This window comes from Labeo rohita, chromosome 18 (assembly GCF_022985175.1).
Source record: "Labeo rohita strain BAU-BD-2019 chromosome 18, IGBB_LRoh.1.0, whole genome shotgun sequence".
In the NCBI taxonomy this organism is placed as follows: domain Eukaryota; kingdom Metazoa; phylum Chordata; class Actinopteri; order Cypriniformes; family Cyprinidae; genus Labeo; species Labeo rohita.
The window spans coordinates 1,588,634-1,614,123 of record NC_066886.1 but is presented as its reverse complement, the minus strand read 5'-3'; the positions used below and the strand labels follow the sequence as shown (position 1 = coordinate 1,614,123).

General features: G+C 31.6%; 1 protein-coding gene across 1 annotated transcript in view; it reads left to right on the top strand.

The window, feature by feature from the left end:
- LOC127181019 (transcription initiation factor TFIID subunit 4) overlaps positions 1-21,510 on the top strand; it is a 113,737-nt gene extending 92,227 nt beyond the window's left edge. The window contains exon 15 of the mRNA XM_051135488.1: positions 15,576-21,510. Within this exon, the coding sequence (XP_050991445.1) occupies positions 15,576-15,749 (174 nt within the window). The 3' untranslated portion in view covers positions 15,750-21,510. The remainder of the gene's footprint in view (positions 1-15,575) is intronic.
- The last annotated feature ends 3,980 nt before the right edge of the window (positions 21,511-25,490 follow it).

Below are 25,490 nucleotides of genomic sequence, written 5' to 3'. Positions count from 1 at the left end.
AATTTGTTAAAAATTATGTTTGTTCTCTGAATGTGACTAAATGGTATTCATTTGCAGTCAGTCATTCTCCTAAATGAATAAATGCATATGACTAAATGAAAGAATAAATGCGATAAAGACCCTTTCACAGACTTACACCAGAGCTTTAAACATCATGAAAAAATTATTTTGCTATTTATTAGTTGCAAAGGTATACACTACTGGTCAAAAGTTTTTTTTTTTTTTTTTAATTTAAAGAAGTCTCTTAAGCTCACCAAGGCTGAATTTATTTGATCAACAATACAGTAAAATAGTAAAATATTATTGCAATTTAAAATAACTGTTTTATATTTAAATATATTTTGAAATGTAATTTATTTGTGTGATGCAGTCTGAATTTTCAGCATCATTACTCCAGTCTTCAGTGTCACATGATGCATTATTCACAAATAAAATGACACATTTTTTATTCTTACTTGCCTCAATTTGAATGTTTTCAGCATATTATAATGTTTTCAACATTAAGAAATGTTTCTTGAGCAGAAAATCAGCATATTAGAATGATTTCTGAAGCATCATGTGACACTGAAGGCTGGAGTAATGATGCTGAAAATTCAGCTTTGATCACAGGAATAAATTATGTTTTGCAAGATATCCACATAGGAAACAGCTATTTTTAATTATAAAAACATTTCATTTTTTTACAGTATTTTTGATTAAATAAATGCGGCCTTGGTGAGCAGAAGACGACAATGTTTATTCTCTGAATGTGACTAAACGGCATTCATTTGCATTCAGATGAATAAATGCATATGATTTTTGTGTAATGCAAATGATCAGCAGTAAATAGGGTCAAAGTTGCACTTTAAGCATTGCATTACAGCACTTGACACTTCTTTGCTCTGTAGAGTTCAGTGCGTTGGGGAACATCAATGTGAGTCTTTATTTTTTTCTGGGACACACTCACATTAAACATGACTGTTATTGCATCAACAAAGTTTGAGAAGCCCGACGACCTGAAGAATTCAGACTTCTGTCCCAGTAGGTACACAAACGACTGGCGCAGGGCAAACGCTTTGGCTCTTCTGAAGCTTTTTTAAATCTTCATGATCTCCCCGTCGTGTGCGTGCATGCTTTATTCATTCGTAGTGAGATGTTTTGCGTCTTTGAGGAGTTTCAGTAGGATTTGACAGCTCTGGGTCCGGGTCGCTCGCCACATCAGCGTTAAAAGAAAGTTTGATTCTCTGCGAACAGGCGTTCAAAAATAGCTCTTTTCCGTAACGACCTTATTAGAGATGTTTTCCCTCTGTCAGGTCACCCTTTGTGCAGGTTCTTAGTGTTGTGTCGAAGCTTCACAAAGGCATCAAAAAGTGGCGTTTGGGAACTTGCCACAAAGGCTGTTATCTGTAGCTCCACCTTCCATTTCCAAATCCAAATTAAATTTTAAAACAGCCGCTGAAACGGCGTTTAAAACGTGAGCACGGCAAAACCAACAAGGCCTCATTAGCGGGATCTTCTGAGGACGAGCGTTTAGACTTGACGCTCATTACGCCGACTTCCCGTTCGAAGTCTAATTGGGTTCGTTTTCTACGTGAAACGCTTTGAATGTTTAATGCGCCACTTGTTAAAGTTCCACGACTCATAACGGTCTGTGAGTTTTTTCTGCGTCGAGTCAGAGGGAGATCAGGGTCAGCGCGGATGGCGGTGGAAAATGCCATGATTCGCTCGCATGTGTTTGGGTCGTGTTCCCCTGTTTATCTTCACGCAACTCTGTCTGCTTAAAAGAGTTTGTTTCTAGACAACTGCTCTGTTTATGGGAATAAATAGTCAGCGTGCATCGCATTACAGCCCGTTCGGAGAGTTTCTGATCTCCCCCGAAACGAACTTCCAGTTAATTATAGTTCCTGCTCGATTTCGCCGCTCTCAAAACTGGCGTTTTCTCGCAAAAATAATGACTGCTAATTAGGCCTTTTGTTCAGCGTCTAGCTCGTTTGTTTCTCCCAGGCTCTGAAAGCTGAAGTTTCCTAGCAAGGAAAGTTTTGTTTGCCAGCAAAGTTTCCGGGCGTTTAGCTCACTGACCCTTTCGGAGAGGTAGAAACCCTTTCATGTCGAACCCGCGGACGCTCCGACCGGAGGCGTTCGCTATGGCAGCTTTGTCTACTAATTAGAAAATTCCTGACCTCCGGCGAGATGTTTTAATTATGTGTTGTGTCAACGAGTTTGCCGACGCTCAGCTCGAGTGGGTGAGCAGAGGAACCTGCACGTCTCTCCCTCTTTCTCTCTCGTGTCCGTCGTGCATGACCTCCTCATCGCCATGTTTGTTTTCCCATGCTTAAGTAGCCAAACGAGACGCCGTTTGTGTGGGTGTGAAGCGAAACGGCGAAACAGCGCGACAGCGGCTGTCTGTGAGTCAGAGGCGCGAGGCAGGAAAGGGTTAAGGAGCGAGTGAGAGGGGATGCTGAGAGCGCGGCTGCTGCAGAACATAGCCGTGTTCGTGCGAAGGCAAGTCATTTCCCGAAACACTGCAGACACTGCGCCTCAGGCGCTCTGAAACCTTTGGAGACCAAAATGGCTTGCAGGAGTTAGAAGTAATAAGGTGTTTTTTTTTTTCGCCTTCTTTCTCCTTGACTGAAATTCTGCAGTTGCTATGCATCGCCATGGAGCTCGCCGGCCGTGTTTTTCCTCGTGTTTTATGTCGGGCATTAAGATGCTTACCGGCCCGCCATTTTTGAGATTTGTTGCTCTTTAGTTGGCCGGCGAATTGCAGTTGTTTGTTTTGAATGTAATTCTGCCATTTTTCATCAAGATCATACCAGCACCACTTATTCTCTCTCTCTCTCCCTGTGTTTCTTTTTTTCCAGTATTTCTGCTACACAAAATATAAAGCGACTTAGCTTTTTGTTAACGTCTAATGAAATGCACATTCAGCCTGTTGGGCAGCACTTACAACCTTGTATATTTCTGGACCGTGAGGATGATACTGTAGTATTACCTGGGCTTAATTTATGCATTTTAAATGGTCATGCAATGTGAAAAATTAATAGTGTAAGTATAAATATATATTGGCTGACAAATAATATGAGCTTATAAACGCTGCATGCATAATACATTTATTTTAATAAGAATTATGCAATTTCTTATTTAATTAAAAGCAGCCTCTTAAATTCCATGATCTGATACGTTTTACCATGGTATCAACCACATTTGAATTTGCATAGTTTATGAGATTCACTCTTTTATGAGCCTCCATGGAAAAAAAATAAAAATAAAATAGAATAAAATAACTTTTAGAGTACTGTGGTATTACCTGGGCGTAATTTATGCCATTTTTCCTTTCACTATTTAATTTTAAATGGTTTATTTCATAAAAAACACTCATATATTCCATGATCTGATATTTTACCATGGTACTACTGCTGTACTGTTTTCTAAGTGAGTGCATGACCCATATTAGCCTTTGCATACATTTACTCTTTTATGAACTTCCATAAAAAAAAAAAAAAAAAAAAAAAAATAATAATAAAAAAAAAAATAAATTAAATTAAATTAAATTAAATTAAATTACATTTTAATTTTAAGGAAATCATGGTGTTATTATTTTTAATTATTTTTACCTTCACTGGATATTTTTTAAATGTCCTGTGGTCCAACAAATAAATATTTTTTGGTATAAATATCCTCTCTCTAATCTAGCAAATCTAAAAACCTGCATGCATAATAATTATATTCATTTTAAAAAGATTTATAAAAAAACTATAATAATAATAATTCTTTAATAATATGATTTTTATAATTTTTATATTAATTTAATTAATATTAATATTTATGTAAAATAATTATATTTAAACAATTAATTAAAATTATATTAAAAAATTATAATGATTATATATCATTATATAATAATTGTTATTATATTTAAATAAATTAAAAAAATAATTAATTAAAACACATACATTATCTAAATTATATTTAATTTTTAATTATATTATTTTTATATTAATTATTAAATCAATTATTAGAATCAAAATAAAAAATAAAAAATAAATTATTAATTATTTTTTTTCATATTACATTTATATTTATTTCGATTTATTATATTTTATTTATTATATTATTATTTATTACTTGCATGTTTAATTATATAGTTATTTCTCTCTATCAAGTGAAGGTCTCCAATTATCATTTTCATCAGGTACCACATTCACCATTTTACAAGCTTCATCAGAGACCAAAACAATAAAGCGAATCAAACTGATTCATCCGGCAAATCTCTAAATCTGAATCTTACGAAGGCGTGTAAAGCGCACACATATCGACGGCTCTCTCGAGCCTCTCTGACCCTTTGATTAGCACAAAGCCGAAAAACAAAGCCATCCTCATCCTTTTCTCCTGCCTTTGTTAATGTTGGCTGCCGTGGCGCGGTTCAAAGCGAGGGCTGCACGTATAATCCGCACAATATACATCTGTGAATTATTATTGTAATTCTTTATACGTTTATTGGAGCTGAATAAACTCCACATCAAATACATCACTCGGGCGATGTCGAAAACGCCTCGGGCCAATCACTCGACATCTGCTAACTCTTTCAAAATGTCCTCATCGGCCTTTTCTCCTGGCGAAGGAGGAGGAGAGGAAAAGTGAGAGGGAATTTCTGGTCTTAATTAATGGCCGTTGCCGGTGTGGAGCGGAGAGCGAGAGGCTTCGGGCCCCGCGGCGAGGCTGGTGTGCCGCTCTGAGCGCGAGGAAGGCAACATGGAGGTAGACATGTGGGAAAGCTTTGGCTCTTGGCTCGGCCTCAGTCGCTCTGACATGATGGGAGGGCCTCTCCCACACTCCTGACGACAGCGAGAACGAGAGAGTGCTGAAGTCCTAATGGAAAAGCACCAGTCATCGTGTCTGAAGTCATTCTCCGACTCTAAATGATGGTGAACATGAGTGTTTGTCTGCTTTATCCCACTTATGAAAGCTCCTTGAGGTCAATTTTTTGGTGCAGTACGTACACAGGTCACTTTTCACATTGAAATGTGTTGCATAAAAACATGTTGCCTGTTCAGGGACCATTTAGCTTTTTTACTTTTTACAATGAAAAATTATTATTATTTTTTTTTTACTTATTTTCTTTCTTTTTTTTTGGGGGGATTTTTTTAGTTATTTTTAAATTTCTTGAAATTTTGCATTTACTGTATTCATTAAATATATTATTTGCATTTTTAAAATAACTTTTTTATTTTCTCTCTCTCTATATATATATGTAAATTATTTTTAAAACAATTATTTATAACACATTTTTTATAAAACATTTTTTTTATATTTTATATTAGTATTAATTATTTTTTATATTATTTTTTATTACATATAATATATATTCTATTCATATTTTATGAAATTATTATTCAAATAATTATTTTAATAATAAATAATATTATTAAATTATTCTTTGAAGCCTCTCTCTCTGTACTGTATATATAAAAGTAGGTTAAATGACTGTTTAATTTCGGGAATTATGTGGAAATTGAGTATTGTAACCTTTTTTTTTTTTTTTTTTTTTTTTTTTAGTTTAAAAAATTATATATAATATAATATATATCATATACAAATGATAACTATTTATTTTTTTTAATTGATTTCACTTTTTATCTCATTTATAGTAATAATAATATCTAATAGTATTAATCTTATTATGTAATTATTCTGTACATTTATAATATTATTATTATTATTATTATTATTATTAAAAAAATATTTTTATAACAATATTATAACATTATAATAATTATATATAATATAACAATATATAATTATTACAATAATATAATATTATTAAATTATTCTCTGAAGCTTTTCTCTCTATGAAACATAATTTGGTTAAATCTCTGTTTAATTTTAGGAATTATGTGGAAATTTATTATTTTAATATTGAATACTGTACCATTTTATATATTTTTATTTTTATTTTGGAGTTTAATGTTTGTGAGATTCTAATCTAATTTAACAAAATAATTGTCTGTTTAATTTTGGAAATTATTGTGGAAATTGTTTTATTTAAAAATTATATATTATATTTAAAATCACTTATTTGTGAGTTTTGTTTAATCATTTATAGTAATAATAATATTAAATATTATCAATCTTTTATGTAATTATTTCTAAAATAATTATAATAATTTTTTTTTAAATGGAATTACCTGTTTTTGCAAATGAACTCTTCATATGTTTATTAAATATTATATATATACTGTATTTCTCCCTGGTCATTTGAGAGGACCCCACATGAAGAGCTCATTGTCCCGCTGTCAGATTTCATCAGTTTGTTCTTTTGGTCTGTAACGGCGTTTCTCTCTGATTCCATCTATCGCTTCATATTCGGCTGTCTTCTGTTGGTGTGTTTGCTGAGATAGCAGTATTGCTAATGTGTGTGTGTGTGTGTGTCTGGCAAAGTGGACCATTAACCTGTAGCCCTGAGGTGAAACCGCAGCCAAGTCCAATATTGGCTCCAGCATCAAGGGCTGCTGCTTCACGCCACTCAAAAACACTCAGAGAAAGACGCTGATCAGCAGAAAGAAGCTGAAGATGGACTCGATGCAAATTCAAGCGGCTACCTTCAGCCTTCTGCCAACCGTGAACCAATTACAGAGTCCGAGACGGCAGGAGCAGAAAACATACATTATTAACCCAAAGTAAATTTAGCAAAGTGGGAGCTAATCTGGCTCATCCGTGAGCTTCACGCGGAGGGAAAGTGATTCTTTGGCAGGGGATAAAGCAGTTACGCAGTCTGTGATCGCTTTACAAATAAAGGTGCCAACCTGTTATCGGCTGGGTTTGAGCTCGGGTCTAGAACTGACATGCTCTCAAAGCTGTAGGGAGAAATAGAAATGTAAATGGCTCAAAATAGAACTGAGAGGCCAAATGGGTTTTGTTAGATTTCCAATAGGAGCTGCGTACGGTCAGAAGGTCAAAAGTTCATCGACAGCAGACAGACAGACAGATGAGGATCACAACAGACAAAAGCCTAAAATCTTTCCAGCCTTTTGAAGTTTTACTTTATTTATTAGAACTAAATCCTTAAGATGTCTTCAGATTATTATGTAATTTTTATGAGTTTCTCTCAGCAAATTTAAATATAATAATTATTTTATTTTATTTTATTTTGTTTATTATTTATTTATAGATTTAGGTCTTTAAATTGATTTAGAAATATGAGACGTATTTTAATTATTTTAAGGCTTCATACTGAGCTCCTCAAAAGATTTAAATCTTATATATTTATGAAATGAAGGAGATTTAGGAGATTTGGGATTTTTTAGGTATTTCTTTATTTCCTTTATTTTTGAGATTTGGGCTTTAATTTATTTGTTTTGAAATAAATATTTGGAATTTATCTGCGTTATTATAAGACATCATATCGATATCAGCAGAGTTCAATTTAATAACCTACTATTTATTTATTTAGGACTTTAAATTTATTTAGAAATATGAGATGTATTTGAATTATTTTAAGGCTTCATATTGAGTTCCTTAAAAGATTTAAATCGTATTTATTTATGAAATTAAGGAGATTTAGGAGATTTTGGATTTTTTTATGTATTTCTTTATTTCATTTATTTCTGAGAATTGGGGCTTTAATTTATTTGTTTTGAAATAAATATTTGGAATTTATTTGAGTTATTGTAAGACATCATATGGAGTCTCTCAACAAAGTTAAATTTAATAACCTATTATTTATTTATTTACGGCTTTAATTTATTGGCTTAAAAATACATATTTAAGATGTATTTGAGTTACTATAAGATGTCCTACTGAGTCTCTCAACAGATTTAAATCTAATTTATTTATTTATGTATTTTGTTATTAATGTGATTTATTGATTTCATTTGTTTAGAAATAAATCCTCAAGATGTATTTGATGTATGTATTATTATAAGACATCATATCGAGTCTCTCAACAGGTTTAAATTTAATAACCATTTATTTATTTATTTATTTATGAGATGCAGGGCTTTAATTTATTTGTTTAGAAATAAATATTTAAGATGTATCTGGGTTATTTCAAGATGCCATGTTGAGTCTCTCAACAGATGTAAATAGTATTTATTAATTAATTAATTAATTTATTTATTTATAAGATTGAAGAAATTTAGGGATTGAAATTTGGGGCTTTTATTTGTTCTGAAATAAATATTTAAGAAATATTTGAGTTATTATAAGACTATTATAAGTCTGTCAACATTTAAATCTTATCTATTTATTTTTTTTATTTATTCATGTATTTTGTTATTTAATTTTGTTTATTAATAAATACTCGAGATGTATGTGAGTGTTTATTAGATGTCATACTGAGCCTTGAAGAAGATTTAAATCTTTAGTATTTTATTTTCATTTAATTTTATCATCTCAATCTGTGAAGTTTAACATTTTTACTTCCTTTTATCTATTTATATTTTGATGTAGAATCAACTTTTAAGAAGGTTTCGAAGGTTTAAAATTTGATCATTTGGTTCTTGTACTATTTTTTAAAAATAGAACTGGATCTTGATTCTCATTCCCAGATGATTATGAGCCAAAATCAGGTTCAGTAATGAATCGGCTTCATGTATCTGATCACACACATATTGTGTAAATGAGGTCTGATTCACTCGTTACTGGTCAGTGTCAGTGTTTTCTCGTGCTCTGATGGTGTGAAGACACGCAAATGTGTGTGTGTGTGAGATTTCGTGTTGGTGCCGCCGGCTGATTGTCATGAGCGTTGTGTTGGTGAAGAGGCTGCAGGCGCGTCTTGGGCTCGTCTCTCTGCTCCAAACACGTGCACGCAGTCAGAAATTGTCTGAAAAGATGTATGGAGGTATCCGTGTGCTAGCTGTCGGATGGATATGTCATATGACATTACGCCCGCCAGCGGCTCGGCGCTGATAAAATGACAGATGCTGTTTTTTGCCTCACGGATTTTTGCCTTCCCACAAATCTTTTCTTCTCCGCTTCCTTCAGCTCCACGCTGACCTTCGCCAAATCCACGTCTCTGATTCGACAGTCCCCAAATGTAAATTAGCAGTCGTTCGGTGTGTTTGGCTCCTCTGAATCAGCTGAGCGTGTGTGTGTGTGTGTGTGTGTTTATGTACTTGTTAACGTGAGGTTACGAGATGCACGAATCTCCATGGAAACAGACGTCAACAGGGCTGTGTTTGGGTTACTGGCGTTGGCTGTAGGACTCGTACAGTGGGAGGAAAGACGTGAGCGCCGGTGGAGGACTGACCTTTCTGCCTGCGTTTGGATCACTTACTCTTGCTCCGTGCGGTGGCCCTCCGGGCGCCGGAGCCAATCTGTGTTCCTGAGGCCAGAAAACATGCACGGGCCATGAACATACCACAGACTTTCAGGCGGTGATGGGAATAACGAATTACTGTTTCCCCCTGTTACAACACCGTTAAGGTTACTTTAGAAATGTAATAGGTTACAGATTACAAGTTACTCTGTTTAAAATGTAACATGTAGTGTAACGTTTCAATTACTTTATTAAAGTAATGTAACTTATTACATTTGATTACTTCTCTAAACTTCCAATATTTTCAACTGTTAATCATTTTGTAACATTTAAACCAGGCAGAGTTAATCTCACAGTAGCACTCAACACTGATTACTGTCAGACTTTTAAAATCTTTTATCGCTTGAATTAAAGGAGAAGTCCACTTCCAAAACAGAGATTCACATATGATGTAGTCACCCCCTTGTCATCCAAGATGTTCATGTCTTTCTTTCTTCAGTCATAAAGAAATAGTTTGAAATGATCGGTTATTTTCATTAGGAAAATAATACTATTTAAATACTTCTTAATCTCAAACGCTCATCTTGTCTTGCTCTCCTTGAACTCTGTGTATTCTGACTCAAGACAGTTAGTGTATGTCGAAAAACTCGTATTTTCTCCCTCAACTTCAAAAATCATTTCAGAATCATCCTACATCGCTGCAGAAGTACCAACCCAGTCTTTGCAAAGTGAACATGCAAAGAAGATCAAAAACTTTTAACAAAAAAAGGTAAAACAGTGATATAGGACGATTTTAAAGTTGAGGGAGAACATGAGATGGGAGTTTTTTGACATACACTAACTGTCATGAACTGGAAAAAAAGTCCAGGCAGAGTAAGACAAGACGAGCGCTTGGCATTAAAAAGTATATAAATTGTATTATTTTTATTAAAATAACCTATTGTTATGCTAGATAAGACTCTTCTTCCTTTATCGTTTACAACTGCATTTGGGATTGTTTGAAGACGCATTTAAAGGGGTCATCGGATGCCCATTTTCCATAAGCTGATATGATTCTTTAGGGTCTTAATGAAAAGTCTATAATATACTTTGGTTAAAAATTCTCAATGGTTGTGTAAAACAACACCCTTTTTACCATCAAAATCAGCTCTGCAAAAATCATCTCATTCTGGTCGAGGTTGCTTTAAATGTTAATGAGCTCTGCTCGCCCCGCCCCTCTCTTCTCTCTGTGGAGTGACGAGCCTGTTTACTTCAGCCGCATTTAGCCGTGTTTAGCCGCTAAACTTGCTAACTAGCACATTATTAGGAAAGGCGATCACGAAGATTCATAAAAACACCCTTACGCTCACTTCTGCTGTAAGTGAAGCTGGATCCCGAATGATTTGCGCGAACATAGATGCATTTATGTAGATCAGGAGGTGCATTCCCTTCACAAACAAATGTAATCCGCTGCATCTTCAGCAGCTCAGATGTCGGGAGTAAATGACGACCACTATGTTCATTATTACATCCAGCAACACAACACCTCAATCACTCAATCAGAGATATTCTTGTCTAACTTACATCCCTGCTCCGGCATCAAAACAATGGAGGTCGGACTGTTATAGCACAACTGTTTTCAACATTGATAATAGGCAGAAATTTTTCTTGAGCAGCAAATCAGCATATTAGAATGATTTCTGAAGGATTATGTGATCCTGAAGACTGGAGTGATGATGCTGAAAAAATTGATCACAGGAATAAATTACATTTTACAGTATATGCACATTGAAAACAGCTATTTTAAATTGTAGTAATATTTCAAATTTTTACTGTATTTTTAATCAAATAAATGCAACCTCGGAAAGCAGAAGAAACTTTTTTCAAATACAAAAATAAATCTTACAACCCGAAACCTTTGAATGCAAATACTGTATAACATTTATTTACATTAAATTATTAAAATATATAATTAAATTTAATTGAAATATAAACGTTGGCAAAGGCTATTTTCAGTAACTCCATGATTGCTTAGATATTTTACCTTTAATACAGAAAGTATAATAATTCTGTTTGTATTTACAGCATCTATTAATATTTGCGCTGGCTTTTTGGAAATGCATTTTGTTACCATTTATACTTGTTACAAACAGAATCTACAGCTACAACTTTTTTTCAACTACTTTTTCTATTTACACTGTGTAAATAACATACACCGCCCTCCAAAAGATTGGAAACGCCCTAGAAAAGTGGGGTCTTGGACAATATTGGCATGAATCCTTTTTAATTTGTGAAAATTTTGCACTGATAAGGGACAACACAAACTACACAAACACAAACATATTTTATTACATAAACAGTTTATACTTAGAATTTATAAAACATTTATAAAACTTAAATTACAGCTCTGCATAATCTGGGCCTAAATTGATTGTATTCTAAACTTAATTGGCAATCAGTTGTTGAAGCTATTAAGGTGTGCTGACCCAAAAATCTTTTAAAAACCTGGGCCAAGTTTAAACCAGTAACCAGGTATCACAGCTGGCAAAGGGGCATGTCTGACTTTGACATGTATATATTGCCATTATTATGTAATCAAAATGAAAATTATTATTGCTGGTCTTCAATGATAATGTCAACTTACTTTAAAGTATTTGCACCAAAATAATGATAATGTTTATGCTGATATCATCCAAAACCACACTTTGCCAGGGGTGTTTCCAAACTTTTGGAGGGCAGTGTACCATTTTTTATTTTTTATTTTTTTTTTTGTTTCTTTGCAGTGGTGTAAATTGCTGCCTATAAATCAACACTATCAATCAACTAACAATCAACTATTTTTTTGGTTGGTCTGTTGGTTTTGGGGGGTTTATTGTCATAAGACTGATGGATTGATTGATTGATTGAAATAATGCTTAAATAAGATAAGATATAAATATTGGATAAAAAGCATAAAAAAATAAAAATGAGTAATATTGTATTGAAATACAGTAAGTTTAAGTACAAAAATTACTAAAACTAAAATAAAATTAAATTAAAGCAAAATAGAAATCTAACTCAGCGAATAAAATGACAAGTTTAACTAAATAAAAAAAACAGAAAACTAAATATATTTAAAATATATAGAAAATATGTGGGGGGAAAAATGAAAATGTAAAATTATTTAGAAATACTATGTAAGTAAATAAAAACACTGAGCAATTTGGTTATAATTTATTTTCTGACTTTCATTTATTTATTTATTTTGATTAACCTGTAGTTCATTTTCAGTAAGCACTACAATTTCTTAAAACTGCCATGAAATGCAACTGCTGTCAACAACACTTTCATATTTTCCTGATGATTTAAAAGGCACAGACCATAAAATCATTCATACACAATTACTGTAAACAATTCAAAATACTCTTAATCTTGCTAGCTGCCTAAAAGTGATTAATTTTGTAATATTCACAATTAAAAAAATCTTTGGCGGCACACGTTTTCTTCCTTTGTCAGTTTTTCTTTCATCATCTCTTCAAACACATGCCTGCATGTGAATACTGAGCGCACAAACCCGCCAGAGGCCCGTCAGCGTGTCCAGGTAGATGGATGCGTTTGATTGGTCCAGGCTGTGATTGGCATTAATTGCCATGGCAGAAGGCATGCCCGCCTTTCACATGAGGTCAACTCTGATTGGCCTGATGAGGCCAGATCATTCTTCTGGAGGTCCCGGGCCCCGAGGGCATCCCGCACGCTGCCTGTCCTGAATTCACCCCACCTCAGCACACTCCACCCGTCAGATCGGCTGACGGCTCGCCGGAGACGAGAGCGAAGCGGCCACCCTGCGCCGGGTGGCGTACGGAGGGTCTGAGCTACGGCTAACCGTAATGGCGTACGCGTCAGCTGCTTTCCATTAGGCCTGCGTGTCTCGCTGTTGTGTTTACCGAGCGCAATCAGTCTAATTGTGCGACGTCTGTTGCAGAGTGAGACTCCGTTTCCGGTCTTATTTCGCGCGGTTGTTTGTGTTGCGTGGATTCTACCGTCCGATATTTCTCTGTTACTCATGAAAGACGGAGTCTGACTCAGTGTGTAAGAATCCGTGTGTTTATTTGACTTCTGCTTCAGTTTATACTCGGAAGAAGCAAATGAACAGAATGTGAGCAGAAGAATAAACTCGTTTGAGACCAAGCGAGTGGTATTTAAGTTTAAAAAAAGACATTTCTGCTCGTAATAACATCCATTTGAGCATTTCTGCTACTAATAGCATTATAAATGCTAAAATCACTTTAGTTTTCATCCCTTATGCCAGTGTTTTAAGACTGCTGGCCTGTTTAAACTGTGTGACTGTATGTCTCCACTGACGTACAGCTAAATCTGATTCATTCTGCTTTGCATGACAGTTTGACAGCTTGCAGTTGAAGAGAAAAATTAACATGAATATGGGAAAGTCTTGGTATTTGGTTTTGTTTTACTAACTGCAGCAGTAAAAATGAACAAAAGATGGTGTTCTCTAGCGTGACTTGAGAAGATCCAGCAATCATTTTGAGCTTCAGTGGAAGCAAGAAACAAGAAAGAGTCACATGATCAATGGCACTCATCTGCTTACGTTTGATGCAGTTAGTCCGCATGAATGTGGAAATCAAATTAGTTAATTTAATCATTTGTTCCCTTGAAAACAGCTATTTAAAGCCAGCATTAACATTGTGGATTGTGGACAACCTGGAAATACACACATATATATATATATATATAAAATAAAATATAAATATAAAAAATATAAATGTGAAGCAATTATATACAGAAATATATCTAAAATGTCAAACAAATGTTTTTATGTATTTTTTTTATAAAATATATAAAATTTATATATAAAATTGAAGTATAAATATGTATATATGTGTATAAAAATGAAGTGTGTATATTTATTAAGTAATACATACATATATATATATATATATATATATTAGTTTTATTTTAAGAATAAATAAATAAGTACAAAAATATTAATTTGTAAATAAAAAGTATAAAAAAGCACACCGTACATATAATTTATAAATGTAAATATAAAATGTTATTATTTTTTTTTTTTAAATATATACATAAAATAATATATATGTATATATATATATAAGAATATAAATATAAAATATAAATTCTAAAATATATCAAACATAATTTTTTTTAATAATATATATATATATATATATATTTGTTTGGTTTTTTTGTTTTTTTTTTTGTGAATAAATAAAAAGCCTAAAAAAATTTTTTTGTAAATAAAAAGTATAAATAAAAAGCACATATAATTATATGTAATAAGTAAAAATATAATTTTCTAAATATAAAATATAAATTTTAAAATATATAAAACTTATATATACATACTTACATATACACACACATACTTTGTATTTAGAAAATTATATATATATATATATATTATTTTTTTTAAGAATAAATAAAAAGTCTAAAAATATTATTTTGTAAATAAAAAGTAAATAAAAAGCACACTGTGCATATAATTTATAAGTAAAAATATAATTTTCTAAATATAAAATATAAATTTTAAAATATATAAAACATATATAAAATTTTCTAAATACGAAGTATGTGTATGTGTATATATATATATATATATATATAATTAAGAAGTATAAAAATATGATTTTGTAAATAAAAAATATAAATAAAAAGCACACTGTACATATAATTTATATAAACATAATGTATAATTATATTCATTTTATACTATAAAAAGTTATGAAATGGACAAACCAACATTTTAAAGCTTAGTAAACAGCTTATTTATTTCTTTACAAAATAGGTACAAATACAGAATTTTCACAGAAGCAGAAATATTTCAGGATATGTGCAGAATTTTCCAAAAGTAAGATAAAAGGGAATATAGGAAGTGTGATTTCTAGATCTAGAATATATAATGGAAATTAATAATATATATAATATACTAAAATTATATATGCAGCATTATTAATACATAAATATTTACATAAAGTCATTGGCAATTTATGTAATGTATAATTATTTAATTTTATTAAACTAATTTTAATCTAATACAACATCTGAAAATGAATATCATTGTCTTCTTTGGGGTCTTCAAATATTTATCCTTCATAGATAAAACAATCCCACAGTGCACTGCGACAAGCTATGTAAAAAGTATCCAAGAAAGTTTGATATGGAATATTTTTCATTCCATTCTGACCCATATAAATTCAGTGCATTAAAATGGATTATTTTACCCAATATTTTCTGTGTTATGAATTTTTTTGTTAGAATGTCAAACTTTACTGGAAGCATCTCTCATGCTGTTTAAACTCACTACAGCGTCTGTGTGTTTAATATGAGGATTGTGTTTTGTCGTCAGGTGTCGGGGAGTTCGGCAGGTTCTCCGGCCGGATCGACGGCCCCGTCCAGCTCGTCACGGCAGTATAACCGCCAGAGAATAACACGCGTCAACCTCAGGGACTTCATCTTTTACATGGAGCAAGAGAGAGAGACCAGCAGATCTCTGTTACTGTACCGCGCTCTCCTGAAGTAGCCAACGCTGAGCGAACGCTAAACAACTCTACACTACAGAGGAATCAGCAGCCAAACCACCCGAGCAGACGTTCACCCAACGATCGACTTCCTTCTCAGCCCTGCGACGTGCCTTCAGCCCCGTTCACCGCCTCTGTGTCTGTGACCTCGTGATGTCAGCGTTGCTTTTGATAGAAAAGCTTTGAAAAAAGAGAAAAAAAAACGAAGATGTACTTCATGTTTCCTGTTTTCTCCTCAACGTTATTAGGTAAACTGTATTTATGATAGTGGATTTTAAGGCTTGTCTCTCCGGCTTTGAGCCGAGGAGTGTTTGTTTGTTTGTTTGTTTTTTGTGTATGAATGAATCTGACACTGTAAACACTTTCTTCATCAGGTCGCCAAGATCTCGAGATCACCATGAATTAAGCTTTCACTCTCGTTTTATTAATGCGTTTCTTCGTTTTAGTTAAATCATGACCACAATTTGCTATTCGTCATCTTCATTTAAGTAAAAAATTACCACGTTGTAGTAACTCCCTTGATTTGATTTACTAAAACAAGGGAACAAATTAGTACAAATTTGCAGCAATTTACTAAAACAAGAAAAGAAATGTGTAAAAGTTGCCAACGATTTACTAAAATGAAGGTACAAGTTGGAACAAACTGGCCACGATTTACTAAACTGGGGAATGAATTGGTACAAATTAGCAACAATTTACTAAATCAAGGAAACAAATTAGTGCAAATTGACCACGATTTACTAAAACGTGGGAACAAATTAGTACAAATTGGCCAAAATTTACTGAAATGAGCGATCGAATTGGTAAAAATTGGCCACAATGTACTAAAATGAGGGAATGAATTAGTAATAACTGGCCACGATTTACTAAAATAAGGTAACGAATTAGTAAAAATTGGCTGTGATTTACTAAGACGAGGGAACGAATTGTTGAAAATTGGCCACAATTTACTAAAAAGAATGAATAAGTACAAATTGTCAACGATTTACTAAAATGAGGGAACAAATTAGTACAAATTGGCCACAATTTACTGAAATGAGCGATTGAATTAGTAAAAATTGGTGATGATTTACTAAAACAAGGCAACAAATTTGTAAAAATTTGCCAAAATTTACCAAAACAAGACAATGAATTAGTGCAAATTGGCAACGACTTACTGAAAAAAGGGAATGAATTAATAAAAACTGGCTACGGTTTACTAAGACGAGGGAATGAATTTGTGAAAGTTGGCCACAATTTACTAAAACAAAAGAATAAGTACATTTACTAAAACGAGACAAATTAGTGTAAATTGACCACAATTTACTAAAACGAGGGAATGAATTAGTAAAAACTGGCAATGATTTACTAAGATGAGGGAACAAATTGGTACAAATTGGCCACGATTTACTAAAACGAGAGAACTAATTAATATAAACTGGCCACAATTTTATTAAAACGAGGGAACGAATTTGTATAAATTGACCATGATTTACTAAAATAAGACAATGAATTAATAGAAACTGCCAACAGTTTACTAAAACGAAAGAACGAATTAATATAAATTGGCCACAATTTACTAAAATAAGGGAACAAATTAGTAAAAATTGGCCGTGATTTACTAAAACGAGAGAATGAATTAATGCAAATTGGCAATGATCTACTAAAACGAGACAATGAATTAATAGAAACTGGAAGCAATTTACTAAAATGAAAGAACGAATGAATATAAATTGGCCACAATTTACTAAAACAAGGGAACGAGTTAGTACAAATTGGCAATGATTTACTAAAACGAGACAACAAATTAATACAAATTGGCCACTTTTTTCTAAAATGAGGTACAAACTGGTACAAACAAAACATTTGCGCAAGAATTTGCGCATACACTGTAAAAAATAAAAAACACAATTTGTTGAGTCAGCTTAAAATAATTTGTTACCCTGCTGCCTTAACATTTTAAGTTCAGTCAACTAAAATAAGTTTATTCAACTTGAAATGTTAAGTTGTACTAAGTAACAACTGAGATGTTTGTGTTTGCTAAACTTAACAGATGGGTAAATAACCCAGCTGCCTTAAAATTTTAAGTTGATTCAACTCAAATATCTAAGTTGTTACTTAGTATAACTTAACATTTCAAGTTGAATAAACTTTTTTTGAGTTGACTGAACTTAAAATTTCAAGGCAGCCAGGTTACAAATTATTTTAAGTTGATTCAACAAATTGTTTTTACAGTGTAGACTTTTTTTCTCAAATAATTTTTTCTTGTTTTTAAATTAATCTTCACTACGTTTTCTTTATTTATGCTTTTATCAAGAATATCATATTTAATGCTCTTTTTAGTGCAATATATTTTAATATTTTTATAGTATTAAACATAGCAAAGATCCTGATGAAGTGAGTGTATTTTGCAGTGCAGATTTCGTTCTGCTGTATATTCAACACGGAGTGCTTACAGTGACGATCTTTGAGACGAAACGCCTTGAAGTGACCAATGTACTTTTCTGTTAAAGAATCGCATCGTTCTCTAAACCTTATGCAGAACTTCCCAAACATCATCATCTTCATCATCATTTTCGTCATCGTCAGTGTCCAGCCAATCACAGTATTGAAAACCCCCATCAAAAGTTGACTAAAAAACTCTTTTACAAAACCTTTATCAGCGAGACTTCAATGTAAATAGAATTTTTGATGACTATTGTTTTTAACAGCATGTATAAATGATTTCCACATGATATTTTAGCAAGAAAAAACATTTTGAACTCTAAATCGATCATGAAGCTTGTGTCTGTTATTGTGATTCGTGTAGCTTTAATATGTGTCCACGAGGAGCACGAATCCCGTGTTTCCCCAAATCAGGCCAGCAGATCTGAGCTATAGCAATACAACCTCACTAACACATCGTCTGAACGTTCAAATCAGCGTTTGACTCTTGTTTTGTCAATCAAACATCATATTCAATCAGAAAAGCAGAGAATTTCTAAACAAATCCCAAGATTCTCATCTCATTCCGACCTGAAAGCAACAGTAGGTCCTGAAAACTTGATCAAACTTTTGATTTAGAATAGCATGCACTGATGAATCAATCACAATAAAAGTACAAATTAGTACAAACTGGCCACGATTTACAAAAATGAGAGAACGAATTAGTGCAAATTGGCCACGATTTACTAAAACGAGAGAACAAATTCATAAAAATCTGCCACAATGTACACTGTAAAAAACAATTTGTTGAGTCAACTTAAAATAATTTGTAACCTGGCTGCCTTAAAATTTTAAGTTCAGTCAACGCAAAAAAAGTTTATTCAACTTGAAATGTTAAGTTATACTAAATGACAGCTTAGATATTTGAGTTGAATCAACTTAAAATTTTAAGGCAGCTGGGTTACTTACCCATCTGTTAAGTTTAACAAACACAAACATCTCAGTTGTTACTTAGTACAACTTAACATTTCAAGTTAAATAAACTTATTTTAGTTGACTGAACTTAAAATTTTAAGGCAGCAGGGTAACAAATTATTTTAAGATGACTCAACAAATTGTGTTTTTTATTTTTTACAGTGTACTAATATGAGAAAACTAATTAGTACAAATTGGCCATGATTTAATAAAATGAGAGAATGAATTAGTGCAAATTGGCCACAATTTACTAAAACGAGGGGAAAAATTTGTAAAAATTGGCCATGATTTATTAAAACAATTAAACAAATTGACAAATTTGACACAATTTACTAAAACGGGACAATGAATTAGTGCAAACTGGACATAATTTACTAAAACAAGGGAAAAAACTAGTAAAAATTGGCCACAATTTACTTAAAACAAATTAATTCAAATTGGCGACGATTTACTAAAATGTATGTTAAAATCAGCGTTTGACTCTTGATTTGTTAATCAAACATCATATTCAATTAGAAAAGCAAAGAATTTCCAAACAAATCCCAAGATTCTCATCTCATTCCGACCACAGTTCACTAAAATGAGACAATGAATTAGTGCAAACTGGACATAATTTGCTAAAACAAGGGAACGAATGAGTAAAAACTGGCCATCATTTGCTAAAACGATAGAACAAATTAGTACAAATTTGCAACAATTTACAAATTAGAGACAACAAGTTAGTTCAAACTGACTACAGTTTACTAAAACGAGGGAACGAATTAGTAAAAATTGGCCATGATTTATTAAAACAAGAGAATGAATAAGTACAAATTGGCCACAATCAGCGTTTGACTCTTGTTTTGTCAATCAAACATCATATTCAATCAGAAAAGCAGAGAATTTCTAAACAAATCCCAAGATTCTCATCTCATTCCGACCTGAAAGCAACAGTAGGTCATAAAAACTTGATCAAACTTTTGATTTAGAATAAAATGCACGGATGAATCAATCACAATGAAAGTACAAATTAGTGCAGATTGGCCATGATTTGCTAAAACGAAAAATGAATTAGTAAAACTTGGCCATTATTTACCAAATGAGAGAACAAATTAATAAAAATCTGCCACAGTTTACTAAAACGAGAAAACTAATTAGTACAAACTTGGCCATGATTTACTAAAACGAAAGAATGAGTTAGTAAAACTTGGCTATGATTTATTAAAACAATTAAACAAATTGACAAATTTGCCACAATTTACTAAAACAAGACAACAAATTAGTGCAAACTGACCACAATTTACTAAAACTAGGGAACGAATTAACACAAATTGGCCATGATTTACTAAAATGAACGTTAAAATCAGCGTTTGACTTATGTTTTGTCAATCAAACATCATATTCAATCAGAAAAGCAGAGAATTTCCAAACAAATCCCAAGATTCTCATCTCATTCCGACCTGAAAGCAACAGTAGGTCCTGAAAACTTGATCAAACTTTTGATTTAGAATAACATGCACTGATGAATCAATCACAATAAAAGTATTATTTTGATTTTAAGTTTCAATCTGAACTGTAAAACTGGATTTCACTGCCCTCGACTGTGTTTTTTAAACCAACTCTACCTGTGTTAAACTCAGTATTATCACCTCATTCTCCTGTTTGTGTGCTCATACTTTAAGCTGTTATAATTTATTGATGTCAGTCGTTCATCTGTCATTCATAAGCTCAATTCTGAATCCTGTAAGCATTTATTTTTGCGAGGGTTCGCCGTACATGATGTCAGGAGAGGTCTGCGACCTTTCTTCATTCTGAGTTTGATCAGAAACGGATCCTTTCGCTCTTCTATGCACCATGAATCTCGATGCTTTGTGTTTGTGCAACTGGACGCACGTGGAAGGATTTCATTTGGTTTTTATGTCTTCAGTGTTTCTGACGTCCGGTCCGTCTGTGTCCGTAAAACTCTAAAAGGGAAACTTCGTTTTGTACCGATTTCTATTTTCTCATCCGCATCCACGTTTGCCACTTTTCAGGCAATACGCTTCGTTCCCCGACAGCCCCCGTTTGAAACAAGCACAAATGTATTTGTTGGGTTGTTTAAACCGACTTTATTAATCTTCTGTTTTCTGTTTTCCGCTGGAGGCTCTTTCTATGACTTACGCTTTGTAGCCAAAATATTATTAGGACTCTCTTCATATTGTATTACTGACGTGCACAGCTGGAATTTAATGTTTCGATCTATGGATAATTTGTATATATTGTTTACAAGACCTTGTGTTTATTAGAACTATCTTATTTTTGGTAAATTCTGTACATATCCTGAAATATTTCTGTTTGTGTGAACATACTTCTGTATTTGTACCTATTTTGTAAAGGAATAAATAAGCTGTTTACTAAACTTCAAAATGTTGTTTACACGTGTGCAGTTTCATAACATTTCATAATTTATATAAATATTTATACATTTATATTCATTTTATACAGTGTGCTTTTTTATATACTTTTTTATTTCTGAAATCATTTTCTAATACTTATTTACAAAATAAACACATATATTTCATAGATATACATACTTTTAATTATACATAAAATTATATATATATATATTTTTTTTTTTTTGAATTTTTGATACAAAGTAATGGCAACGCTGATATATGAATTAAATATATTTAAATATTAAGAATATGAAATATAAGTTTAATATAAAATGTATACAATATTAAATAAAATAGATTATATATACATTTGTTTTTTGTTACTTTGAAATTATGAAAAAATAAACGTTAAAATTATAAAAATGTATTCTAAAAATGTACAAATTATACCTTTTTAAAATTTGAACGTTTTTAATTTTTTTTTTGATTAAAAAAATGGTAACGCTGATATATGAATTAAAATATATTTAAATATTTAGTATGTAAATTAAATATAAATAATATAAATATTTAGTAAAATGTTTTCAAATTTTAAAATTTAAACATTTTGAAAATGTAAAATTTGTACATTTTTAGAATACATTTTTAGAATTTTGTTTATTTTTTCATAATTTCAAAGTAACAAAAAAAAATTGTGAAAAAAATAAACTTTAAAATTATAAAAAATGTATTACATTTTTTTTAATGTACAATTTTTATTTATTTTTTTTCATAGAAAGTAATGCCAAAGCTGATATATGAATTAAAATATATTAACTAAAATATAATATACATTTGTTTTTGTTACTTTGAAATTATGAAACTTTAAAATTCTAAAAAAGTATTATAAAAAAAAAGTTAAATGTTTTTGACAAAGTAATGGCAACGCTGATATATGAACAAAAATATATTTAAATATTTATGATATGATACATACTTTTAATATAAAATGTATAATGTAATAAATAAAATATATATACATTTGTTTTTTGTAACTTTTTGAAAAAAAAACAAAAATTCTAAAAATGTTTTAAAAATTAAAAAAAATTATCTAAAAAATCTTATATATCATATCAAAAGTATATAACATATATGACATCCAAAATATTTAAATATATTTTAATTCATATATCAGCGTTGCCGTTACTTTCTATCAAAAAACATTTTAAATTTTTACATTTTTTGAATACATTTTTATATTCAAAGTACAAATGACTATATATATATATATATATATATATATATATACTATACATTTGTCTGATATAAATTATGAATGGAAAACCACTGTAAAGAAACACTGAACTACATATTACTACTGAATTATTCAGATTTTGATTCAAGTTTATCAATAATTTATATGAATATATGAATGTCATTGACAGGGCTGGTAATTATATAGAAGTAGATGAAAAGCACAAACAAATATCAGGTGAATATTACGCATTTTTTTATTATAGCAAATATGCAAGTAAATAAAAAAGAAGTCACTGTAAATAAACACATGCCCTTTAATACCACAGTCTAATTATTAATACATTAAATAATGACAATTTTTCACCTTGGTAGACGTTTTGAAATGTTGAGGATCTTCTTTTTGTCATTTGTATGTACATATCATATTGCTTTGCTCGTGTTCAGTCCATCAGTCTCGTGTTAAAGCGTTGTCAGAATCTCTTCCGGGGTTTGTTTACAAAGAGAAACCAGCATCTGAATGTGTCCATATACAAAGAACTGTACATAGTACCAGCGTTTAGGCCCGACGGACGCGACCCAGTCCGCGGCGTCCTGAAATGCATCACAACAACATGGAAAGTAATCCAGCGTAAACCTTGCGCTTTTCTGTTCGGCGAACTTGACGTACCTAAACAAGATCTGAGCGTAAACAACACACGACTTCTGGGATCTTTCGAGCGCGTTTGGGGTTGTAAATGTGCCGTCCTGGGAACGCGTATGAGGTTTGTGTTGAGAGAGGCATGCTGGGAAAGCTCTCGGCACATGAAAGGGTGGTTGGTCATTCCCTTTGTGACAGAACTGGACCAGATCTGGGTCAGAACAAAGGCCGGCTCGAGCGGGTTCCCAACGGAGGGTCGAGATGTGAACATTTAATGAGACGGCAAAGAAAACAACGTAATGCAAAAACACTGGTGCATTAATGAACACATTTGGACTCCAAAACCCTAGCGTTTTCTAATCCAGCTCGAGTTGAATGAGAATTTGGACAAACAAATCAGAACAAGGCTGTTTGTTTTTGATCGAGAAGAAACAGCATTTGTGAGTCACAAACACACAGACTGGAGGAGTTTGTTCTTCTGTTGCTTTTTGATCTGCTGGACGGGAAGCGACCGCCGCCCAGCGCAGTCCTGTGATGATGATGGCAATGATGATGATCTATACTGGACTTGAAGCAAAAACACCACTGAAAACAGACCGTCGGCTCAGAGCTCGAGGCAAGACTCAGAAACTGTGATTCTCAACAGAAATTCATAAAAAAAAAAAAAAAAAAAAAAAAAAAAAAAAAAAATTGCAAAAAGACATCAGCCTCCTATTGACTCTATTATTTTTATGGTTCTTTAAAATTTATTAAAAACATTAATTTTCCAAAAAACATGTTTTTATTTAGTAGCTTGTGACCTGTTCAAAAAAAAACTGCGAAGGCAAGAAAAAAAAATGCAAACACTGTATAGATTTATTCTCAACAGAAATGCATTATTAAAAAAATTAAAAAAAAAAAAGACAACCATCCTATTGTCTCCTATTATTTTTATGGTTCTTTAAAATTTATTTAAAACATTAAAATTTCAAAAAACATGTTTTAATTTAGTAGCTTGTGACCTGTTCACTGTCAAAAAAAAAAAAAAAAAAAAAAAAAAAAAAAAAAAAAAAAAATTAAAAAAAAGGAAAAAAAAAATTGCAAACACTATATAGACTTCACTGGCAAAGAAAAAAAAAATGACATAACCCTTCTATTGTCCCCTATTATTTTGTATGGTTCTTTTAAATTTATTTAAAACAAAAAATAAATAAATAAAAATAAAAACCAGAGCTCAAGGCAAGACTCAGGAACATGATTCTCAATAGAAATGCATTATAAAAAAGAAAAAAAAAAAAAAAAAAAAAACCCAAACACTATAAAATAATAATAATAATAATAATAATAAAAATGACATAACCCTTCTATTGCCCCCTATTATTTTGAATGGTTCTTAAAAACATGTTTTAATTTAGTGGCTTGTGACCTGTTCAATGTTAAAAATTTAAAAAATAAATAAATAAAAGCAAAGCTCGAGGCAAGACTTGGAAACAATGATTCTAAATTATAAAACTTTCGAAAAAAAAAATTGCAAACACTGTATAGACTTGGTTGAAAAAAAAATTTACATAACCCTCCTATTGTCTCCTATTATTTTTATGGTTCTTTAAAATGTATTTAAAACACTAATTTTTCAAAAACCATGTTTGAATTTTGTAAAAAAAAAAAAAAAAACTCTGAACAGAAATGCATTATAAAAACAATCAAAAAATCTATCCAAAAAAAAAGAAAGAATGCAAACACTGTATGGACTTGGTGTATAGGTTGGCAAAAAATAAAAATAATAAAATGACATAACCCTCCAATTGTCTCCTATTTTTTTATGGTTCTTTAAAATTTATTTAAAACATTGATTTTCTAAAAAACATGTTTTCATTTAGTACCTTGACCTATTCACTGTTAAAAAAATAAAAAAAATGGTGACCAGGTGACAATCAGGGTTATTATACTGTAGTTAACTAAAACTAAAATTAAAACCATCAAGAAAATGTAAAATGAATAAATGCTAAATGGAATAGAATGGAATCAGCTAGTTTCCAACATTTCTCATTTTAACAGTTTAATTTGATACTAAAATAACTAAAACTGAAATTTAAAAAAATTATAAAAACTACATATACATATATACAACTACTAAAATGACAAAAATACTAATACTA